Source organism: Lissotriton helveticus, chromosome 1_1 (assembly GCF_964261635.1).
Source record: "Lissotriton helveticus chromosome 1_1, aLisHel1.1, whole genome shotgun sequence".
NCBI lineage: Eukaryota > Metazoa > Chordata > Amphibia > Caudata > Salamandridae > Lissotriton > Lissotriton helveticus.
Window position 1 is genome coordinate 284,537,504 of NC_136057.1, and position 21,867 is coordinate 284,559,370.

The window sequence follows — 21,867 nt, forward strand, 5'->3', positions numbered from 1 at the left end:
TCAGGCTTTATCTATATATATTTATTGTATAATATTCACACACCAAAGATATGGGGGGGTGTTGGGTTCTAAGGACCTAGCAAAGCCTACGATAAAAAAGGAGTAGAGGGAGAGGCAGCACTAAAAGATCTTTTAACCTAGTTATACACAATTGTAAAAGATTAGCCCCACCGAGGTGAAACACTCTCTCCAAGTTTACAAAATGATCCATTATCAATATTCGGAATCTCTCACTAAAAACGTTAGTACAAAGTGTTTGTAGAGAGTCTGCCTGTTAGTAGCAGTTTTTGGCGAGTACCTACCCCGATGATAAGTGTGGGTGAGGAATCTGGGTCCTCTCAGACCTAATATAATATTAAATAATAAAATAAGAAGCACATTAGTCAAGTGTGAGGTAGGAAATCCCAATCTCTCTCCTTTCAGGCCTTAGTACTTTGGTGATAGTAGTAGTGTCTTAGGAAGGATGTACTATAGGAAGTCTACTTTCCACTAGCTCATAGTATGAGTGATGTAGGTCTCTTGAGATATAAGGAGAGGTTTGGAGAAAAGACCTTTGATAATGACGCTAATAACCATAGGTCAGTGAACAATGACCAGATGTAATTGGTAAATAACATTTGCCTCACTGATAACAAAGATAGCCATTAATTTAGATTTACCACTGGAAGCAACGTTCCAATGACAGAATCATAACTAACCTCAGATATCAGGCCACCTACCCGAGGAAGGAGTCCCGAAAAACATTGAAACTAATATATGAAAGGTTCCAATTGAGAGAAAACATAAGTCTCATCACAGAGAGCTCCTAAAGTGGCTCAATCAAGCAAGAGACTGTTTTAGCAGCAATATGAGCCCTGACCAAAACTGAACATTTTCTTTTGCAAATAAAAACGGCAGGAACATTATTACTCCATACAAAGCACTGGAAGGAGATCAGACACAACCTAGACACCATTACATCTCTGATCAGAAAATGAAACTCAAGAAGGAAATTAAAGAGCACTTCTCGATTAACATCTGGTCAAGATCATCAAGCATCTATATATGATTCAAGTAGCTAGAAAACACTTTAAAGGTAGCTTAAGCCGGACAATCTTGACGACTGATGAAAGGGATGTTCCCAGCAAGCAGGCACAAGACAAATTTGTAAAGTGATAAATGTTTTGGAACGAAGTGTCCATCCATATTAGGGATATCACTAAAATTCAACTCTCCTATGACCAACAGATAGGGCTGCTGAGAGAGGTGGATGATGCTAATCCTTTACTTTGATGGCAAATTGATCTCTCTGCTCAGCCTAGAAGACTGTCTAACAAATGCCCTAAAACTGAAACACCCGACCCCAAGCAAGTAGCAATTTGGCAGCAGACAGTCTGGCACATATATGTTGTGGAGCAACTAACGTGAACTGTATGGTAAGTAATCAGGAAATATTGACTCCCTTCCTAAAATTCTTGTTTTAAGATACAGCTTATCTGTGGTAATGCAGAATGTTCACCAGAGACCCCCTACTCAGAGCTTTCAAACTGTTGTAGCCCAAGTTGTTGCTTCATTCCGGGATTTATTTGTAGGACTATTGGGGGCAACACATACAACGTCACCCAACTAACATTAAATTTAGAGAAGCTTTTTTCTGACCCCGACTGTCAATTCCCACCCAGTCATGATGAAGGGAGAACAGGATAAAAAAGTTAAAACTCCAATTTAGGTAGTTCTAAAATAAGAATCAAAAACACAGTACAGACTCAAACTATAGCATAACAGTACAAAAACCAATACAAAACAAAAAAGTTACCTACCTTCGGTAACAATCTTTCTGATGGATACTACTGAGTCTCCACCATGCCAAGGTGTCAAACTAGATCGGGAATCTTTTCACAGCTCTCCTATGCTGACAGGAGGTGGGGGATCACCTCAGCACCAGAAAAGGAAGGATATCACTGGAAAACTAACCTTGACGCAACTGATGTCAGTTTGCCAAATATTTTCCCTTACCTTTAGAGGCTGAAATGAGAATCCGACCAACAACTGTGGAAGTCTGATGCAACAATTAGACTGAAACCTTTTTAATATTGTGGCCTGTAAATTCCCTTAAAAATATGTAAGTAGGTAGGATGACTGGAGAATCTTCAGGTAGAAATAATATCCACCAGAAAGATCTTTATCGAAAGTAACTACCGCCCACAGCCCATATCTTTGTGCACGCCCCCCGCTGCGCGGGACACGCGCCAGGCGAAGCCCGGGCCAAGGGCAGGCCCGTTTCAGCCCGTACGAGGCCGGAGCAGGCTGGGCTGGGGCCACTATCGAACGTCTGGTTCGGCACATCGGTGCCCATCGCAGTGCGGTAAGACGCATCACCTTGGCCTAACCCTCTCCAATTGGGGGGGCCTTAAAACTGTACTTTCCTTAATAAACTGCAATGGCGAATGGTGCCAATAAGGAAAAGATGGGCTCGAAGGGGGGGCATGATGGGAACATTGGATTATTTCATCACGAGAGCTTCAAATGTACTTGCCCAAGAGATAGCAGTCACGGAACGACAGCTATCACTCGATCCTCTACCTGCTAAGCACTCGTCTTTGGGTGGGCTGATGTCGGATCCTTCTCCTGCTCATGGTCTAACCACCAGTACTGACCATTCCTCTATGGTGAACACCTTAACGGCAATTGGGGATAGTACTACCGCCCTGGCTGATTCTGATTCTGTGCCGGAGAACAGGGTACAGGATCAGCCTTCATGTGCTATAACCAGGTCGAAGTCCGCCCCCTCCACAAGAAGAAAGGAACTCCCAAAGGACATGCAAGATGCCAACAAAAGGAAGCGGGATGGTGGTCACTCGAAGAAAAACTGTCCCAACAAACCAAAGCCGACAAGGATGGGAGAGGTAGGACGGAAAAACTTGTGTCAGATGAGGAGACGGAGCCTGAGACACCTCCAGTGGTTCCGATTGTTCCCAATATACCAGAGGTCCCTGTGTCCATATTGAATAATGCTTTCTGGGACAAAGTGGGGGCTATAATTGCTGACTGTTTATTACCCCTTATAAACAGATTGACTGCTATTGAAGAAAACTTTATTATCTCTTACCAATGTTTCTGACCGGAACTCTGGGGTCCTAGCCAGGCTAAGTCATCTTAGTAACAAACAAACCTCTCAACAACAACTCCCCTCCCTAATATCCGTCTGTCCTTCAACATTACCTGATTTAAACAACAAGGGTGTAGCGAGGTCGATGGCAGACGATCAAAGTCCACAGGGGGCTGGGAGCTTGGAAAGGGCTAAAACAGGGCCAGTATCGAATGTTGCCAATTGTGGTCGGGTACAGGATTCCCAAAACAAATTTACACCCAGAAATGAACACAGTGTACCCTCACACTACCAGTGCAACAACAAAACACCGCTCATAAGAATTGACTTACCCCCTGAATCCAGCCCATATGCAGTGGTCCTAGCTGGAGTACCTGAGTTGAGGAGCGATAGTGAGGAATCATACTTGAGACTAAAGAACAAGGTCACGGACTGGCTTAACAAAAACAGACCACTTCCACCACATGTAATCAGTGAAATTATGTTTGTCCGTAGAGTGTCATGGGTGAGTCACAGAGCAAAAGACATAAAGGGAGATTGCATCCTGATAAATTTTAGAGACACACAGACGGTATCCTATATCTGTGAATGGAGTCAGCCCAGACCTGTGTCAGTTATCCAGTCCCATTCCCTGTCGCACTTTTACCGCTCTGGCTCACTGCGAATTAGTTCAGGCACTGAACAAGTTTGGAATACTCCAGGGTGTTCAACAGTGGGTGGTTCCAGTCGGGGCAGGTTCCTGGAACCCCTACTTCCTTCGGCCGTCACCTTGCAAACCAGATATAGCTGCCTGGATATGGTGGACTGACTGAATCCTTGCAACTTGCAGACCTCTTGCGTGGATAAAAATGGGGCAGACTGTGAGACAGAGTGGAGGGAGTCGGACGATGGTACTGTAATAATCTCTAGCCCTCTAGGGGGCAGGAGTGTTACAAGAAGCATGACGGATACATCGACCATAGCTATTCCAAGTTGTAGCTCACTCCCTATTGATAGATCCAAGGAGTCCGTAGTAGACTTAGCCCATGAAGGGCACCCACTGCCCCCCTTATTGGCCATAGTGGGTCTAATTGGGGAGGCAAATGAGGAGGCACCTAAGAGTATGGCTGTGGGAGCTAGGGCAGAGGCACTTAAAATTTTATCTTGGAATCTGGCAGGTTTGACCAACAAGTTGACCTGTCCTGACTGGGGTTCCTTTGTGGACGAATGTGACGTGTGCCTCTTTCAAGAGACCTGGGCCAGGATGGAGCAATATCGGAAAGGATTTGCCTTGTTCTTTGTCCCGGCAGTATGGGGAGGGAGAGGTCGTCCGTCAGGGGGACTCACCATTTGGACTGGATCCCATTTGGGTTGTACGGTCAAGCCACTAAATACCTGCTCTAAAGATATTTAATGTGTAATTCTTACTTGGCCTAACGATTTTAAGCTAGCATTGATCAATGTTTATTCACGCCCTGTTAGATTAACCAAAGAGTCCTTTACTATAGAGGACCTGTCCCTCTTTATCACAACAATCCGAGCAGCACTTATCTTCTGGTGGGGGGTGATCTAAATTGCCATTATGAGCCCCTTGAAGGCTCGAGTGAAGTTGTCCTATCGGCAGAGGACGATCATTGGTTTATCCCTCTGATTCAGGCTCCGCTGCCTAGGGCATGGACCACGCTAGCTATACAGATCAAGGCATTAACCTTAACCCACTCCCTACGAGCATGTAATGGCCGCACCACCTCTGATACCCCAGCCAAACCTACTTTTAACCGACCTGGACAAATGTCCCATCTTGACTATATCCTGGCTGAGACAAGGTTATGGCCAAAGGTAATAGATCTTAATGTTGTCACAAGAGTGGATAGCGACCATAATGCCCTAATTTTGGAACTGGGTTTGCCTAATACCAGCAGGAGTGATGTCCTACCTTCCAGGGATAACAATGGTGATCTTACTCTATCTAATGATAGGCGTAGAGTAAGAAGGCATAAATTATTGGAACATCCGGAACAAATAGAAAAACTGTATAGCTTGGCGATCCCTTCTTTTATTGAGGTCCCAGCCCTATTCAATCCACCTCTGCCCCCAGATTATTTAAATAAATTGGAGGCTCTCCATGAGGGCCTCCTACTCAATCTGGCAGAAGTACTTAATCCTCGGGCTCTCAAGAAGGGAAATAGGGCCCCCCATTGTTCGTGTTACAATACAACTTGCCGGAAGGCCAAAACAGAACTATTGCAGGCCATCAAAGATAACAATAGAACTGCAATCAAAGATAGGAGGGCACACTATAAAAGGATAACTAAGTGTGCTAAGGAAGAATGGGATTATGACAAGTGGTCCAGCCTAACACTTGCGCTAGCTACTAAAGACTCTCGGAAATTCTGGTCTATTATAAACTGAGCCGAAAGCAGCCATTGAATCTAACAAATCTGCGGAAGCCTGGAAAGGCCATTACCGGGCCTTGTACTCCACTGAGGGTCTATCTGACGACCCTGAAAACACTCTAACTCAACCGGTACTCAATATGCAGTCAGAGGTGACTGAGTTCACCGAGGTGGAAGTTTGCAAAGCAATCACTAAACTCGCTACAGGCAAAGCACCAGGCCTGGACAAACTCCCGGGTGACCTTTTCAGGCACGAGCCGAAAATCTGGGGTTCATACCTTCAGATTCTCTTTAGCGCGATTCTGAGAGGCATGGTGGTTCCCTGTACTTGGCTGGGTGAAGATTGTCCCCATATATAACAAGCATTTGCAATGCAATAGGTCTCGCATTTACGCGAGTTTGAGCTATTGGCATTGTAAATGACAATGCCTTTTAGTTATGTTTTGGTTTTTAAAACATAAATAAAAGGCATTGTCATTTACAATGCCAATAGCTTAAACTCGCGTAAATGCAAGACCTTTTGCATTGTAAATGCTAGTTTTTTTTGTTTTGTTTATTTATAATCGGTATATTCTATAAAAGTATTTATACGATCTTATCCTCAAGGGTGGGCTTCGCCCACTTTTTAATTGTCACTGGGAAAGCTTCAACGGGCCCAACCTTCTGCTTATATCTCCCCTGGACAGAAGTGCTGCCCAGGGATAGCTATCTAGAGATCTCTCTCTTACACAGTGGTAATATGGTACCATTCATTAAACTCGAGTGTCCCACTTCACTGCACACAACACAATAAGTGCCCTTTAGCGCTGGGCAGTTAGCAGACATGTGAAATGTTAAAATGTTGGGGAAAGGAGGCAATGCGCATGTCCAGCAAAAGAGCCCTACAGAAAACTGCGCTTTTCTCCAGGTTGCAATCCGAGGGAGGAATGTCTAGTTTATTCCCTTTGCATTTAATCTAAAAAGAGTTCCTCAAGCTACGAAAAATCCCAACCAGATCTACAGAATTCATCACTCATCAATATGGATGCAGTGAAAACAAGCAATGGAAAAGACAATTAGTTTTGCTGTTGGTACCGTCTGGCTATGCCAATTGCTTTTGGGTGTGCGCTACAGCAGTGAGACTTTGCAGCACTGTTAACATAAAAACAAGGGACCATAGAGCCCAAAAGTGCAAATGTAAAAACAAAAAAAAAAAAGGACTGCTGGTGTTGGGGGAAACTGAGGAGTGGGCGAAGGGGAAGGAGAAAGTAGCATAAGACAGGCAAGAGGTAGAGACCATCACAGAAGCACACAGGTAAGAGAGCAACATGGGGTGGAGGAAGAGAAGTACACATAGGAGAGAAAGAGCTACGTGGGGAGAGAAAATGCCACAGATGAGAGAAAACAACATGGGGGGGGGGCGCGGGGCAGAAGCACAAAGGATACCGTTGGAAAACAAAGCCGACCTATAGTAAGCAATAGGTGGCCTTTTAACACCTGTGAGATCTTGATTAACAGACAATAGATATTTTTCAACCAGACAGATGTGCGATCAGGTGGGCTCACTCTAGAGATGGAGGGAGGAGGGTAAAACATGAGCTCCTCAACGTTCCTAGATTGTGGTCCTGGACGAAACAAGGAAATCATCCTACTGGAGAAAATTGGCAGGGGTATTCGAAGACCTCGAGAGGTTTCTGCCACTTGCCAAGTCAAAAAACGGTATAAATGTATGGATATTTATGGATAGAAAAGTTAGCTATAGAACAAGAGAGTGCTGTACAATCGAGATACAAAGTAGACAAAATCACAGAACAATAAAATAACAGGACAGAAAAAAGTTGGAAATGCAAGGAAGAATACATGAAGAAAAGAGCTTGCGCGGCCGGCCTGCGACCAGGAAGTCAGGCAGGCCGAGCGGGACAACCGGAAACAGGAAGTAGGAGGGCGGGAGCCTACCCCGCCTCCCACGGAAGAGCCGCGATTGTTTGGAGCACCGGAGCAGGCAGGAGCCTACCCTGCGCCCCGGTGCCGAAGAAGGGAGGAAGAGTCCTGCTGCCGGTGAGAGCCGCTGCACCAAGGAAGCCGGTGAGTGGGGCTTCGCCTTGTTGCTGGGCTGCGAGGGCGGGGGGGCATGTGTGTGTGCGCGCGCGTGCGGCGGCGGGCTGTGTGTGAGCGTGCGTGCGTGCGTGTGTGTATGTGTCTTGGAGTCTGTGTGTATGCGTGTGTGTGTGTGACTGTGGGGGGGGAGGGGGTTGCCTGTCTGAGTGCCTGCGTGTCTGTGTAAGTGTAAGTGCGTGTGCGCGCGTGTCTGTGTGCATGCATGCACGCGTTAGGCTGACTTGCTGCCACGGCGCAGCGCGGGACGGAACGTGCGCGTTCGCGCACCCAAATCCAGGAAAAAAGCTCGTAACACCCTCTTGTCCTCCTTCCCCCATGACAGGCAACATTAGGTCTCCAGCTGGACACCTGCATCCTTCGGATGCAGTTTACCAGCTCGACCTAAAAAGGGCTCTCCTCTGCTCCCATCCAACTACAGACCCATAAGCCTTATTGATGTCCCTTGATGAAAATCTTTGCGAGACTCATTCTGGTTCGCCTACAAGACTAGATAGAAGAGTTCACAATTCTTAGTCCCTATCAGGCAGGGTTTAGGCAGGGTTTAGGAAGAATACCTCCACCGTGGACCACATTTTTCGTTTACTACTCCTGCATTTGAAAACGGTGAGAATAGAGGGTGGTAGCCTCTATTTGGTATTCGTGGACCTTCGCTCTGCATTTGATCTTGTTCCCCGGGGGAAGCTCTGGAGTGTTCTTCTCGAGCTGGACATTCCTATCCGTCCTGATGAGGCTGCATGAGGCTAACTTTGCCCAATTTAGGTGCGGGAAAAGTGGCGCCCTGTCGTCTCGATTTCCTGTTGGCAGGGGGGTAAGGCAGGGCTGTGTGCTCGCACCGACCCTGTTTTGCCTCTATGTCAATGGGGTAATCGCGCATCTCAATGGGGTCCAGGACAACAACACTCCTAAGTTAGCTGGCGACAGGGTGCCTGCCCTCATGTTCGCCGATGATACCCTCTTACTTTCTAAATCTCCAATGGGTATACAGCGAACATTGGATGGTTTTGAAGAATTCTGCACTGCTCGGGGACTGGAGATCAACTCTCTTAAAACCAAATTTATGATCTTTAATCCCCCCAGAATAACTCGACTGAATCCAAGTCTACGAACAACGAGACTCGAAAGGGTAAATACCTTTGACTATTTGGGGGTTTCCATCAATGAGAACCTGACGTGGGGTCCCCAGCAAACCAAATCACAACTAAAACTTGCTCAACTTTCTGGAGGAATCCTTAAACTATCCAACAAGTCCACCAATAAACCTGTTGGCCCTCCGCTGGAAGTTTATAAATCTCAAGCAAGGGGTGCTATTATGTATGGGGGCAAACTCTGGGGACACTGTAACAGGACTGAAATCACCAGGGTTGAGAATACATTTTTAGGACAGTTGCTAGTACTTCCAACCAGTCCCCGCTCCTTCCTGTAAGGCTTGACCTGGGGATTAGATCTATTGATGAAGAGTTAGCATTAAAACCTCTCAGGTTTTGGCGCAGGCTATGGGTGACGCCAGAGCTGATAAAGTATAGACAGGAACTGAAAGAAATACTGACTTATCCGAGCGCTCTGAAAATTCCTTGGCTCACTTTTATTAAGAATGAGTTTACAAGGTTAGGAGTTCCCGCTCTATGGGCTGACCCTGAGAGGGAATGCAAAACCATCTAACGTATCACGCTTGCGAAAATCTATCGTTTTGACAAACTTAACGCAGCAATAAGTAATCCCCAAATTGGTTCTGCTACTGCTTCTTTTTTGCATGTGAAAGACTTTTATTTGTTTGAGCGATTCTTAGATGACATATACCCAATTCTTGCAAAAAAATTGTATGCTCAACTGAGGCATGGAGTTCTACCCTTACGAGCCTTTACCAGCAAGTGGTCATCTCTTGCTCCTCAGATGAACTGCCCAGCATGTAAATGTGATAATGAAACTGAGTTCCACGTCTTCTTCTTTTGCCCGGCTTACGTTAAACCGAGGAGGTACTGGCTCGTACCTCTGTGCAAAAATTTTAGTTTTTGGCACTGTATGCAAGAGCTCAGAGTGTTAAAGTCAGACACAACTGGATTTATTGTATTTGCGCAGAAGCTTTGTTGATTGAGTCCAAGTCTGGAACGGCTCCCCACTGTTTTTAATAAATGTCATTGTTTTTTATAAATTCTTTTATCTCTACCATTTTAACGGGGCTCTGACATGTATGAATTTTGCTTAACTGTGTCTTTTGGAAAATGTTTTAGAAACTATTTCTGTACTAGCTGTTTTTTATCGTTACCTATGTGTACTGTTTTTATATGCTTTTAGCCTACTTTTTATGGTATGTTACCGAAATAAAGCTTTCTTGATGGTGGTGAAAGTAAGTAATGTTTTCCTCTGATGTACAATTCTACTTAGAAATTGCTCACATGATGCATAGATTTTGTGGAGGGACAAATATTGAAAGTATGAGAAAATATGACATCGATTACTTCGGGTGGCAGCTGGAAAGAGCTTGGGTGTCTAAGCTCAATCTCCAGGCATGAAGCTGGAGGCTCGGGGAGCAGGATGTAGAACCTGCCCTTTGACTGAGAGGAGGTCTGGTTTGAGAGGCAGACAGAGTGAAAGACAGAAGTATCTCAATATGTGCGAGTACATCACCCTTTTCAGCCAGTCTGGAGTGATTAGAATGGTTTGGGTTTTCTCCCTTTCCACAGCAGAAATGCCAAAAAGGCTGGTTCAGAGCAAGGAGTGAAGCTGATTGTCAACTCTGTAATGAGATGAGAGAGACACTACTCCACATTCTATGCATGTGCCCTAAAGCGCCTGTGAATTGGAAATGTTTAATAAAGCAAATTTGTAACTGCTTATGACTTACAAAATGTTATGAAACAGTGGTTACTTGCTTGAGCAGTGCTAAGATTTACGGGTTCGGTTAAAAATGGACTCAAATTAAGTAATTTATAAACAAATATTGGTAATTTTTATTTTATTAGTCTGTATAATTAACATTCAATTTCTGTATTACAGGACAACAGCGAATATGTCATTTTAAAAGTTTTAAGAAAGCTTTCCAAGTGCATGTTTAGGTGCTTCAGAGCAAGAATAAATAGTAACATTTGAAAACAAGGAGTGCTAGACCTCCATTCCTCAAAAGATAAGCAAAGGAAAATAACAATGCTCACTTTAGGAACAGAAAACTGTACACATTCCAAAGTCAACCACTGTCCATGCCCAGTGCCTGGTATAAAAAGCCAAAGCAAACACTAGAAATGTTAAGATACACAGGTAGAACCTCAGGTAAAGAGCTATACTGCCATAGCCAACAATTGGTTGTGGTAGCAAATCAGTACTTAATTGTCTAAGGGGAGGTGGCCTTTATCCATATCTTAAATTACTTAACCTCCCCTTTGCAATTAGGCTAGTGTTTTCAGTAAGCAATTCAGGGTAATCACTGTATTCACCAAATCCTTTCTTATACATGAAGACATTAATATACCTGAACCAAGGAATGACTGAGCAGTCAGGTTGTGCATTCACACCGGAGTCAGACTTTCAAAAACGAGCACCCACCTATTAGTGTAAAAACATATCCATCACAAAACCTGGCTTAAATGTAGCCTGCTTTCTGCAGAGGTTTGATCACAAGATGTAATTTGATCAGTGGATATTACTAAGATTCAATTAAAGTCTACAAGCATGTTTTGTCCTTACTATTTTTAACACCAGTGCAACCCTATGTCTCTGTACCTTTAGAGGGTAAACAATACTGCCAGTGGTTTCCAAGTTGACAGCCACATGTTAGAAGAGCGCCCAACTAAATAATCATGTACAGTCCTGCACCATTACTTGGCACATGTTATTTAGGATGGTGCTTCGATACCCTTGAATACCTGGTCAATGCTTCTGTGGCTCCTGGGCCTATGCAGGGCGCAAGTGCCACTGTCACCACACTGGTCAGCACTGGTGGCAGATTTTCAGTCCAGAGGAGGTGAAAACGCAGCCCACCACAATGGTGCTGGTGGCAGACTGCCAACCCGAATTGGAGTCTGGTGCTGGGGTGGGGGCACGGTCTTGGGTAAGGCCCGCATCACAAAAAAGGAGAAATGAGAAAGCTTAGTGTTTGCCCTCTGCCAGACACCGTTGCTGTTAAGTGAGTGAAGGAGAGCCAGGTGTGGGTGACACCCCTGCAAGAGGATGTCAAGTGGGGCCCTGGGCCTGGATTGGTAACCTCCTATGGCATGGGGGTAGAATTGTTAGCAGTGTGGGGGGCACATACGGAGGATAGCATGGTTGTAAGCCCTTCATTAGTGCAGAACAAGGGATTCTTACTGCGTGTGCCCCTCCTACTGCCCCGGCACACCCCTCCTCTTCCAAGCAGGGCTTAAGGATCAATGCAGAACAGGTCAGAGTAAGGCAAGTCAAATAAGGGCTGGGACAGGTCCAAAGAATTACTAGGACTGATGGGTGGGCCTCTATGTGGCCTATGCACACTATTCAAAGGCATGTGATCTCCCTGACCGGGAATTCCCCCAAGAATCCAAGACATGAGCACAGACAACGGCTAGACTGTGGGGTCTTTAGCATGAAGAACTGGCTGGACTTCTGGAGAACTCTGAACAGCTCAAAAGCGGAATGATCATTGTCACTCACCTCCTTGTCAAGAACGGCACTACAAAGATATAATACACCGACCAAATGGAGGTGTGCTGTTGACTCTCCTAAAAAAACAATGATTGCTCTAGAACATGGGTCCCTGAAGCCGAGCTCTCAAATTATTTCATTATCAAGGATTTTCCTCCGGCCCAAACTTAAAGACCACCACTAGGGGTGCCTCCAAGGCTACTTATTGTAGGATACTGAACCAAGGATATAGACTCCATCCTACAAATAGCCCACAATAAAGGTACCATACAATATGAGTCTAACCGAGTGCTCACATTTCCATACTATAAGATGTTTGTACATGTACAGAGAAAGTCGCCTGAAATACTCAAACAAACGTTGAGAGCATTGAACCTCAAAAAAGAGTGCAGTATCCAGTCGCGTGTAAGGTCCTTCTACACTCCAAAACGCACAGCCCAGAAGCTGCATGAAATGGGCAGGAGCGCAGACGGTGCTCCGGAGGGACCAATGAGCCGCTGAGGTTCCAACTAAGCCCGATTCGGGCATGGCACTGTAAAACAAAGAAAGGGGGTAGTGGGGTGATAGCATTCCATGAAGAGGAACTAGGTACACTACATCCAGGTTCCGGTTCAACTGTGGACAACAAAATAAGGGAAAAGACCCCCTCCCCTCCAGAATCGGACTCAGATTGATACTAATTTGCGAACAGCTATGGACTCTGAAGCAACATAATCATACAGACATGTTGACAGAACACACACCTGTTCATCATTATAGCAGGCGATAAGAAAAACTAACAACATCCAAACCTGAAAAGAAAAAGATCCAGGAGTTGTAAAGTAAAGCCTATAGGTCTGAGATGTAGGTACGGAAATCTTGATAAATTAGGGACTATATAATAGCTTTCCTTATTCTGTTTGTAAACATTTGCTTCCTCTTTTCTTGTCAGCCCATCATAATTCATAGATGTTTCATGCTTCAAATTGGTTACTTTCATTAACAGGCCAGATAATGTATGTATACACAGACTTCTTTAGTTCAAATGCCACATTGGCCAGGGGTAACCAGGAGTATCTGGACAGTTACCTGATCACCAAAGCAGTCTCAAGCCCAGTTCCACGTGTTACATCGCAACCATCTTAAGCTTCAATGGAGTGATCCTCACTCTAGGGATGCAAGATGCTGAAGGACGCTCAGGGTGCTGTGCATTCATCAGGGGTGTTCTTACAGTTATTCCTCAGGTGTCAGAGTCCAACAAAGTCCTCTTTGAAACAGACGAAGGCCAGCCGCGGCCGTGCTATTGATTATCTGTACACAACGGGTCCAGCAGTATCCTTTGGTGAAGGCTGGTGTCCCTCCTGGGCAACTAATCTGAACTCACACGCCACTCCAGGGTCAAGCAGGCTCGGGTTCTACTTTTAGTCATTAAGGATCGGTCTCTTCCTGTGCCCAGCAACGGTGATTCATAGAAAGTAGCTACTGCCTTAACGGAAGAGGCTTCTGCAGCTTTGATGGCCCTGGTTCTTTTTCCAGAGGGTCAGCCTTGGAGTTACTTCTTTGGTCTGGGGCTCGGGAGTGACTTTTCCATGAGCCAGGGGCCACAGGCACAGTCCTCTCTTTGCTGGCCCAAGGTGCAGCAGGTGCAGTTCAGCAGACTGTGTTGCCTCTCTTGCCAGGTCCAGGGATCAGCAGGATATCCATCTTCAGTTTCTTCTCCAGTTCTGACGTGACCTGATGTTCGAGGTGCCATGGGTGCCATATTTATGCCCAGAAAATGCTTTGGGGTTGGGGCAAGGGGGTACGGTCACTAGCCAATGGGATACCAGGATACCTCTCGCCATGTGATGAGGTCCGGGTACATGTGCCATCTAATCCCAGTGTGCACTATTTAGCGCACTCCCAAGATGTCTGAATCCTTGTTGAATGTTAAGAGCTTAGTAGCTCACCCTGGAAGTGGGGCTACCTGTGGCCTACACGCCCATGGGAAAACCGATTTGGGCACTGGTCTACCCTCTCTGTTCCTGCCACCAGCCTGTCTACTTGAACAAAGGGGGAACTAACCCTTCAGGAGTGTGGTCACCATTTGCCCACCAAAGCTCACTGTTTGGGCAACACCCTGAGTGGCTTCCTGCAAAAAGGAGTTATTGTTCATGAGCCTTGGGTTCGTTCACACAACTGCCCTGGAGAGCAGAAGGCTGTCTTGGTGGTCAGCATTTATTCAAGGTCACTGAACAAACTGGGCAACAGAGTGGAAACATTCTAAAAGTTGCCTTTCCTTAAAAGTCACATTAAATTCGACTTGGGCATCAAGTCAGGTTTAATGCCACAATTAGTTTGATACCTTGAAGTGCCCATTTTTAATTTTTATAGTCCCATTCATTAGTTAGCCGACTGAGAGGTCAGCCGGTAACACTGTGTCAGCCAATGGGGCCACTAACTTTTCCACAGCAAAAACGAAAATTCTGAAGTTTTGCTGTTAGGACATATAAAAAGTGTCTTACTTAATAATGTACTGCTCCCTGCCTTAGAGCTCCATAGGCCTATCTTAAAGGAGCATATGTTATTAATGGAAGTGGTGGCTTTGCCATTGGTTCGAATAGCAAAGTCAAACTAACATTTTTAAAACTGCTCTTCCCGACTGCATTGGCTGACTGGGAGCCATATTGTACGTTGCCACACCCAGGGTGGAGCAATCAGTGCTGCAGCCTTGGGGGAGAGAACAAAACTCTGTCTTATATGCCCTGGGTACCCTGGGTACCATATCCTAGGGACTTATAAGTAAGTCAGCATATGCTAATTAGGTGTAGCCAATTCAACATACCTTTTGTAATGGGTTAGAACACTAGCCTTGAGGTCTGGTTAGTAGGCCTCGGTGTGTGCTCAGAGTAAAAAAACAGCTGCATTAGTCCAAAACTTTCGGGTGATCATGCAAAAAGAGACATTTTCTTGCAATAGCTCTATAGGTACTACAGAGGGGGCTTTAGACTGCAGAGCTTTCAAACAAATGGATGCTGACACCTTTGTTATTGTATAGTAAATATTAACCTTCTTATCCTCTTGTGCAATTTCACTGAAGTTGCTTATATCATTAAGTCGTAATATCCTTGATGGACTAGAAACTAGTGAAGCTTGAAAATACATGTGCCACTGTAACTGTATTTCTTTATTTAAAACGAAAAAGGCAGAAAACATTCCTCCTAGGCAGCATTCGTTTTATACTGTCTGATCTGGTATCCTGCACTTTAAAAGATATATTCTTGGTTTACGAATATCAATTAAAACCAGAAGATGGAGAATCATGTTCCACTCTACCCATCTCAACATCTAAAGTACTCAAACACACACACAAATCATAGAATTTTACAAACGTTGAGTCTGTCTTATACTGGAAAAAGCAGGCCAATATCACTACTGTTTTTAAACTGAGTGAAACCAGCTTTCCAACCTTCTGAACCTATGTACCTCCGCCGCCTCCAACCACAACTATCTCTTAACCTTACTCACTTACTTGGTCCTCCCTTCCCCAACAAATTAGATATTCTTAGAGCTTGAACACAAAGCGTACCCATCCTGGATTCTGTACACAGCACAGCACTCCGGGATCAGACCTCTCATCATCAGAGCTTTTTTAAGGCTCTCTCGCACCGTCACCCCACACCTCGCAGGAACCTGCAAGATAAAAAACTAATTATTAGTCATCAGACAAAAAGGTAAGAAAAAAATAAACTGCAATATTTAAACTTCAGAATACGTTTATTTTGGTCAGGTACTGAATTTGAATGTATCTCAGTGTTGCAATAGCACATTAACACATGAAATACCATTCGACAGTCGAATTCCCTCTGTGAATAAGCGAACCAAAAACAGGAAGCTACTTTTCTGGAACAATGTTCTTTTGCATTCAGACACATTTTGAATTGTCATCAGCTAGAGGGCATTTGGTAATTTTGATGGTATCAGCTTTGGTAGCACACTCCAGCTATATCATCAAGGCAACTAATCATCTCTATAATGCTATCAATTTCAAGTATAATATATTGGAATATTTGAAAACAGACTTAGCAGCGGTGATGTATAGTGTGAGACGGCGACGAACATGTAGCTCCACTGTATTATTCGTGTCACCAATGAAGCCAAAAAAAATACAGCCCGGGTATGCAGCTGAGATGCAGATCCAGAGTGTCTTGGCAGCAGAAGTAAAACGTGAGCACAGAGTGGGCAGTTCAATCAATCAATCAATCAATCAATCAAGGGTTGTAAAGGTTCGCAGAATCGGTAAGTCTCCCTTAATAGTAGGCATAAATTAACTCAATTAAAATATTTATGGAGGGCGTATATGACGCCTGCCAAGCTGCATGCGATTGACCCATTCCGGCCTCACAATTGCCGTAAGTGTGGCGGTCCCTATGCTGATTTTCCCCACTTGACATGGACTTGCCCCAAAATTGCGGAGCTCTGGACTGCCATTTTTTTAACTAGTATCCCGAATGACATCATTGGTAATAGACCTCGCTCCTGAGATCGCCCTCCTGGGATATGTTTATAATATGCCCAAGAAAATGAGCACATTTATTGCGTTGGCGCTGCTTCAGGCTAAACGGGATATTGCCCTTAAATGGGTTAGCAAACTGCTTCCTGCTTCCAACCACTGCTTCCAACCACTAATGCATGGCTCGCTAGTCTCATTTATTGCAATATTAATTGCGAACTATATGCTAAATTGCTCCCATCCAAGTCTCGACCAAAAGATATATGAGATCCGCTTAAAATATATTTGCAAAACCTGGAACATGTTGCTCTTGGTCAGACTCCTGACGGCATAGTACCCACTAGCGTGGGTTGAAATGTGCTAGCTAGTAGTCTATATTGTTTATATGTTCCAGATACCCTTTGGCGCATGGTCAAGCTCGCACTCTAGACTATGGGGTCATAGGCAGAATGAATATGAATTGGTCAAACATGGTATACATTATATAAATTTTGTTTAACTTTGTAATATGCTTTTTGGAGAATAGCATAGCACGTTGGTACCAAATGTTTAAATCGTAAAGGTGTTTGAGAAGGAACAAACTGTGGATATTTCATAGCTTTGTATATGTCTGAAAATGATAAAGTTAAGAAAAAAATCAAGGGTTTGTAAAGCGCACTACTCATCAGTGAGGGTCTCAAGACACAGGGGGGAGTAGCTCAGTTGGTCATTGGAAGAGCCAGGTCTTGAGGTCCTTTCTGCACTGGTGCAGTGTCGGGCTTCCTCTGATTCGAAGGGGGAGTTGGTTCCAGGTGTTGGCTGCAAGGTAGGAGAAGGACTGCTCAGGCCCTGTGGATACGAGGGACCGGGGCTAGGGCGAGGTCAGCAGAGCAGAGGTTTCTCTTGGGCGCATTGAAGGAGATACGTTTGTTGAGGTATTGGGGTCTGGTGTTTGCTTTGTAGGCGTGTGTGAGCAGTTTGAAGGTTATTCGTCTTTCGAAGGGAAGCCAGTGTAGGTCGCGGAGGTGTGGGGTGATGAGGGATGTCGAGGATAAGTCTGGCTGCAGCGTTCTGGAGTTTGCAAAGGAGCTTTATGTTGATTCCGGCATAGAGAGCGGTCCATAGCCCAGTCTGCTGGTGATGAGTACGTGGGTGACTGTCTTCCAAGAGTCGGGGGATCCACTTGAAGGTCTTGCGAAGTATGCGGGCGTTGAAGCATGTGAAGGACACAGTGCTGATCTGGCCTTTCTTGGTGAGTGAAGAGTCAAGTATGATGCCGAGGTTGCAAGGGTTGTCCGTTTGGGTGGGTGGGTTTCTGAGGGTGGGGGGCCACAAGGTGTTGGAGCAGTTGGAGTCAAATGAAGCTCACAGTTTGCAGGCACGTGGCACGGGAGCTGACAGCCAAAGACTAGCAGATAGTCAATTAGGCTTGTGTCCTCAATGAGAAGATTCCCAGATAATGCTTCAGGAAAGTAGCATAGAAGGTCAGAATCAAAGGTGACAAAAGAGACTGCACCACAGACATCAGACTACAGGGAGCTGTCAGACATACATAGAGGTATGCCTGCAAAACAGGGTTAAAGCTGCAGAGAGGTAGGTGAAGTGAGTGTATGGTAGGCACAGCAACATGAGAGGTGCCCAGACCGATGGCTCAGAGGAGCCCCTGGCAGGTCCCTCATTTCAGAACAAAGGTGATCTGACACCAAATCAGTAAACTGGCCAAGTACCCTCTACACACTCGTTCAAAAGCAGCAACTCTAAGACTAAGTGCTAGTAGTTGGACATAAGGAAGTCTAAGCATCTACACAGTAGAAACAACTAATGGGGTATAATTTCAGGTTCCGGCCTCGATCCTCCCCCCCCCCCCCCCACATATTAAGGAGATTAAGTCCCCAAGCTAGAAGAGTTATAACCATTAAAACCGTGAAGAAGAGTAGAGGTCTATCCATCACAAGGGTGCTCTTGTACAAAGTAATCTTTATAATCTAACATGCCAGAAAACATACCCAATGGCTCGGCACCCTCGTGAAGTCGCACCGAAATTCAAGTCCCTAAATCATTTCGAATATAACATGCCAGAAATGGTCAACAAATAGCCCTCCAAATGCATATATAGACACCAATATAACATGCCAGATGGATAAGTTACTTACCTGTAATATATATATATATATATATATATATATATATATATATATATATATATATATATAAACATACATACATATACAGGTGTATGCCCAGAAATTAAAGTTTATAAACTTTTAAAACTGTACACCTAAATATTTTAAACGTACATATATGTAACTATGCAGCCCAAAGTAAGAATTCTAACCAAAATAGGGACAAACAGCTAGAAAAGAATTTAGCAATACTTGTAATAACAAAAAACATTTAAGACTACTTGTAATGAAGACTATAAACCCAAATGGCTTCATACAAGAATATTTTATTTTCCAGAACAAGGAAAAACCCAAGTAATTGCAGCAGTTTGGCCCATAGGCTGCATAGGAATAACTGTCCTAAGACAGAAAAGACAACTGGCACCTTGACTTTAAGAATCACAAGAATCTAGGCACTTTGACTTTAAGAACCTCAGAGAGCCCTTTGCTCCCAGAATGCACCACAGGTGACAGTGAGGTCAGTTCTTTTTGTAAAGGCGTACATTCCAACTTGAAAAACCCTGCACCTACTTTGCTCATCCAGGGAGGAGGGCGGGGTGCTTATGACTTTGATGAGTATACCCCTGGAAGAGAACTAGGATTACAGGTAAGTAAATTAACCTTCTCTTCCAGGGGATACTCATCAATAGTCATAAGCAGTGAATAGAATAGCAAGCCCATACCCCACACTTCGGGGAGGAGCAATGTAGCACAAGGAATAAGAACAATTAAAATACAGTTGCTACCAGTAACTAACCAAACAGATTTCTCAGAGATGCTTGACCCACTTGAGCATCTGCCTGAGTGTCTGAGTCTAAGCAGTAATGACGAGAAAGGGTATGAACAGATTGCCATGTAGCTGCTTTGCAAATCTCGGCAATGGGGATATTTCTGAGTAGGGCCGTGGTAGAGGTCTTTCCCCTGGTTGAATGCGCTTTAGGTCTCCCCTGAAGAGATTTATTCGCTAACTGATAAGCCAAGGAAATACAGGAGACTATCCATCTTGAGGTGGATCGCTTAGAGGCCGCCAAACCAGTATTAATGGGGCCATAAATAACAAATAACCGGTCTGTCTTTCTAAAATCCTTCGTTTTGTGCAAATAAAACTTCAACACCCTCATAGGGTCTGAGAAGTGTAAGGCCCTATCAGGGGGAGTCGAAGGATTAGGGAAGAAAGTGGGTAAAGTGATTCCCTGATTGATGTGGAAATCTGAAACCACCTTTGGTAGAAAACTAGGATGAGTCCTAAGAACTACCCTGTTTGCATGAAAAACCGTGTAAGGTTCCTTACAGCATAGAGCTTGCAGCTCGCTTACTCTTTGAGCAGAAATAATCGCCACCAAGAATGCCACTTTCCAAGACAAATGCTGCTAGGAAGATTTGTGTATTGGTTCAAAAGGTGTTCCCATTAACTTGGTAAGGACCACATTGAGCTCCCATGGGGGAGAAGGAGCTCGCACTGGTGGAAACACTTTTTTTTTTTAAAGGAATCTTGCGTAGGTGACTTTCTGTACGCTGTGACAGCAGCTAAGTGTACCTTAATAGATGAGAACTGCAGACCCGACTTAGCCATACAATAGATACGGCAGAATGACATGTTCCTGCCCTCTAATCGAGTCATGTCCATTATTTAAGCACCATATGTAGAAACGCTTCCATTTAAAAGCGTAGGAAGCGCTGGTAGGTCTTTTGGCTTCCTTTAGGATGTTCATACAGTCAGCTGGCAAGCCTAAATGCCTATATTGCAAGAGTTCAGGAGCCATGCTGTTAACCTCAGCAAGGGGAGGCAGGGATGAAACACTCTCCTCTGGCTCCTGGACACTAGGATTGGGCGACAAGTCAACCTCCGTTGTGGAACCTCGGAGAGTTGAAGAAGATCCGGGTACCACCACTGGCAAGGCCACTCCCGGGCGATCAATATCATCCTGGAGTTGGTCTTGTAAAATTTGGTGTTCACTGCCGGAATGAGAGGCAGTGTGGGAAAAGCATAGAACAAGCTCTGGGTCCAGCTTATCAGTAGCGCATTCCCGATTGACCCTGGTTGGCGATACCTGGATGCGTAGATGAGGCATTTGGCGTTTGTCTCGTCTGCGAACAAGTCTATATCTGAAAAACCCCATCTTTGAAAGATGTCCAGTGCAACTTCGTTGTTGAGCACCCAGTCGTGAGCGTCTACGAAGTCTCTGCTTAAAAAGTCCGCCTGGTCGTTTAAGACACCTGGAACATGGACTGCCTTGATGGTTAGATTTCTGGCCAGTAACCATCCCCAAAGTGCCTGTGCCTTCTGGGACAGAACTCTGGATCTGGTGCCTCCCTGTTTGTTTAGATAAAACATCGTTTTGGTGTTTTCCGTCTGAATCAAGAGGGAGTTGGACCTCAGAGATGGGAAGAAGGATTTGAGAGCCAGGTGAACAGCTATTAGCTCCAGAAAATTGATATGGCAACCTTTTTCTGTGTCTGTCCACAGGCCTTGCACCTGAAGGTGATCCATATGAGCACCCCAGCCCTGCAGGGAGGAGTCCATGACAATGGTTTGAGTCAGAGTCTCTTGGTGAAAGGGACCACCTTTCATCAGATGTGATCTCTTTGTCCACCATGTGATGGAGTCCTTGGCAGACTGGGGATGAGTAATTCGATCCTCCCAACTTCCTGAAGCCTGTGCCCACTGGTCCTCCAGAGCCTGCTGAAGGGGACGCATGTGCAACCGGGCATTGGGTACTATGAAGACGCACAAGGGTGGAGAGTTCGAAGCAGTTTTCGAGACTTCATCTTGATAGATGCAAACCTTTCCTCCAAAGGACACACGCTTCCTTCCACGGTGTCCAGAGATGAACCTAGGTAGTGAATGTTTTGAGTGGGGTTGAGAATCGATTTCTTGAAATTGACTCTTAGACCCAGTCTGCTCAGAATTTTGAGGCTGTACGACAGATGCGACTGAAGTAGAGATGGATGGAACTCTTCAGAAGCCAGTCGTCGAGGTAATTATAAATGAAAATCTCTTTTTTGTGAAGAAAAGCCGCCACCACTGCCATGCACTTTGAAAAAGTTCTTGGGGCTGACTTGAGGCCGAATGGTAACACCCGAAAC

The 21,867-nt window shown here is 44.9% G+C and overlaps 1 protein-coding gene across 1 annotated transcript in view; it reads right to left on the reverse strand.

Annotated features, from left to right (window-relative positions):
• BRAF (B-Raf proto-oncogene, serine/threonine kinase) overlaps positions 1-21,867 on the reverse strand; it is an 805,579-nt gene that overhangs the window by 593,409 nt on the left and 190,303 nt on the right. Inside the window, exon 4 of the mRNA XM_078668198.1 lies at positions 15,716-15,819. Within this exon, the coding sequence (XP_078524324.1) occupies positions 15,716-15,819 (104 nt within the window). The remainder of the gene's footprint in view (positions 1-15,715; positions 15,820-21,867) is intronic.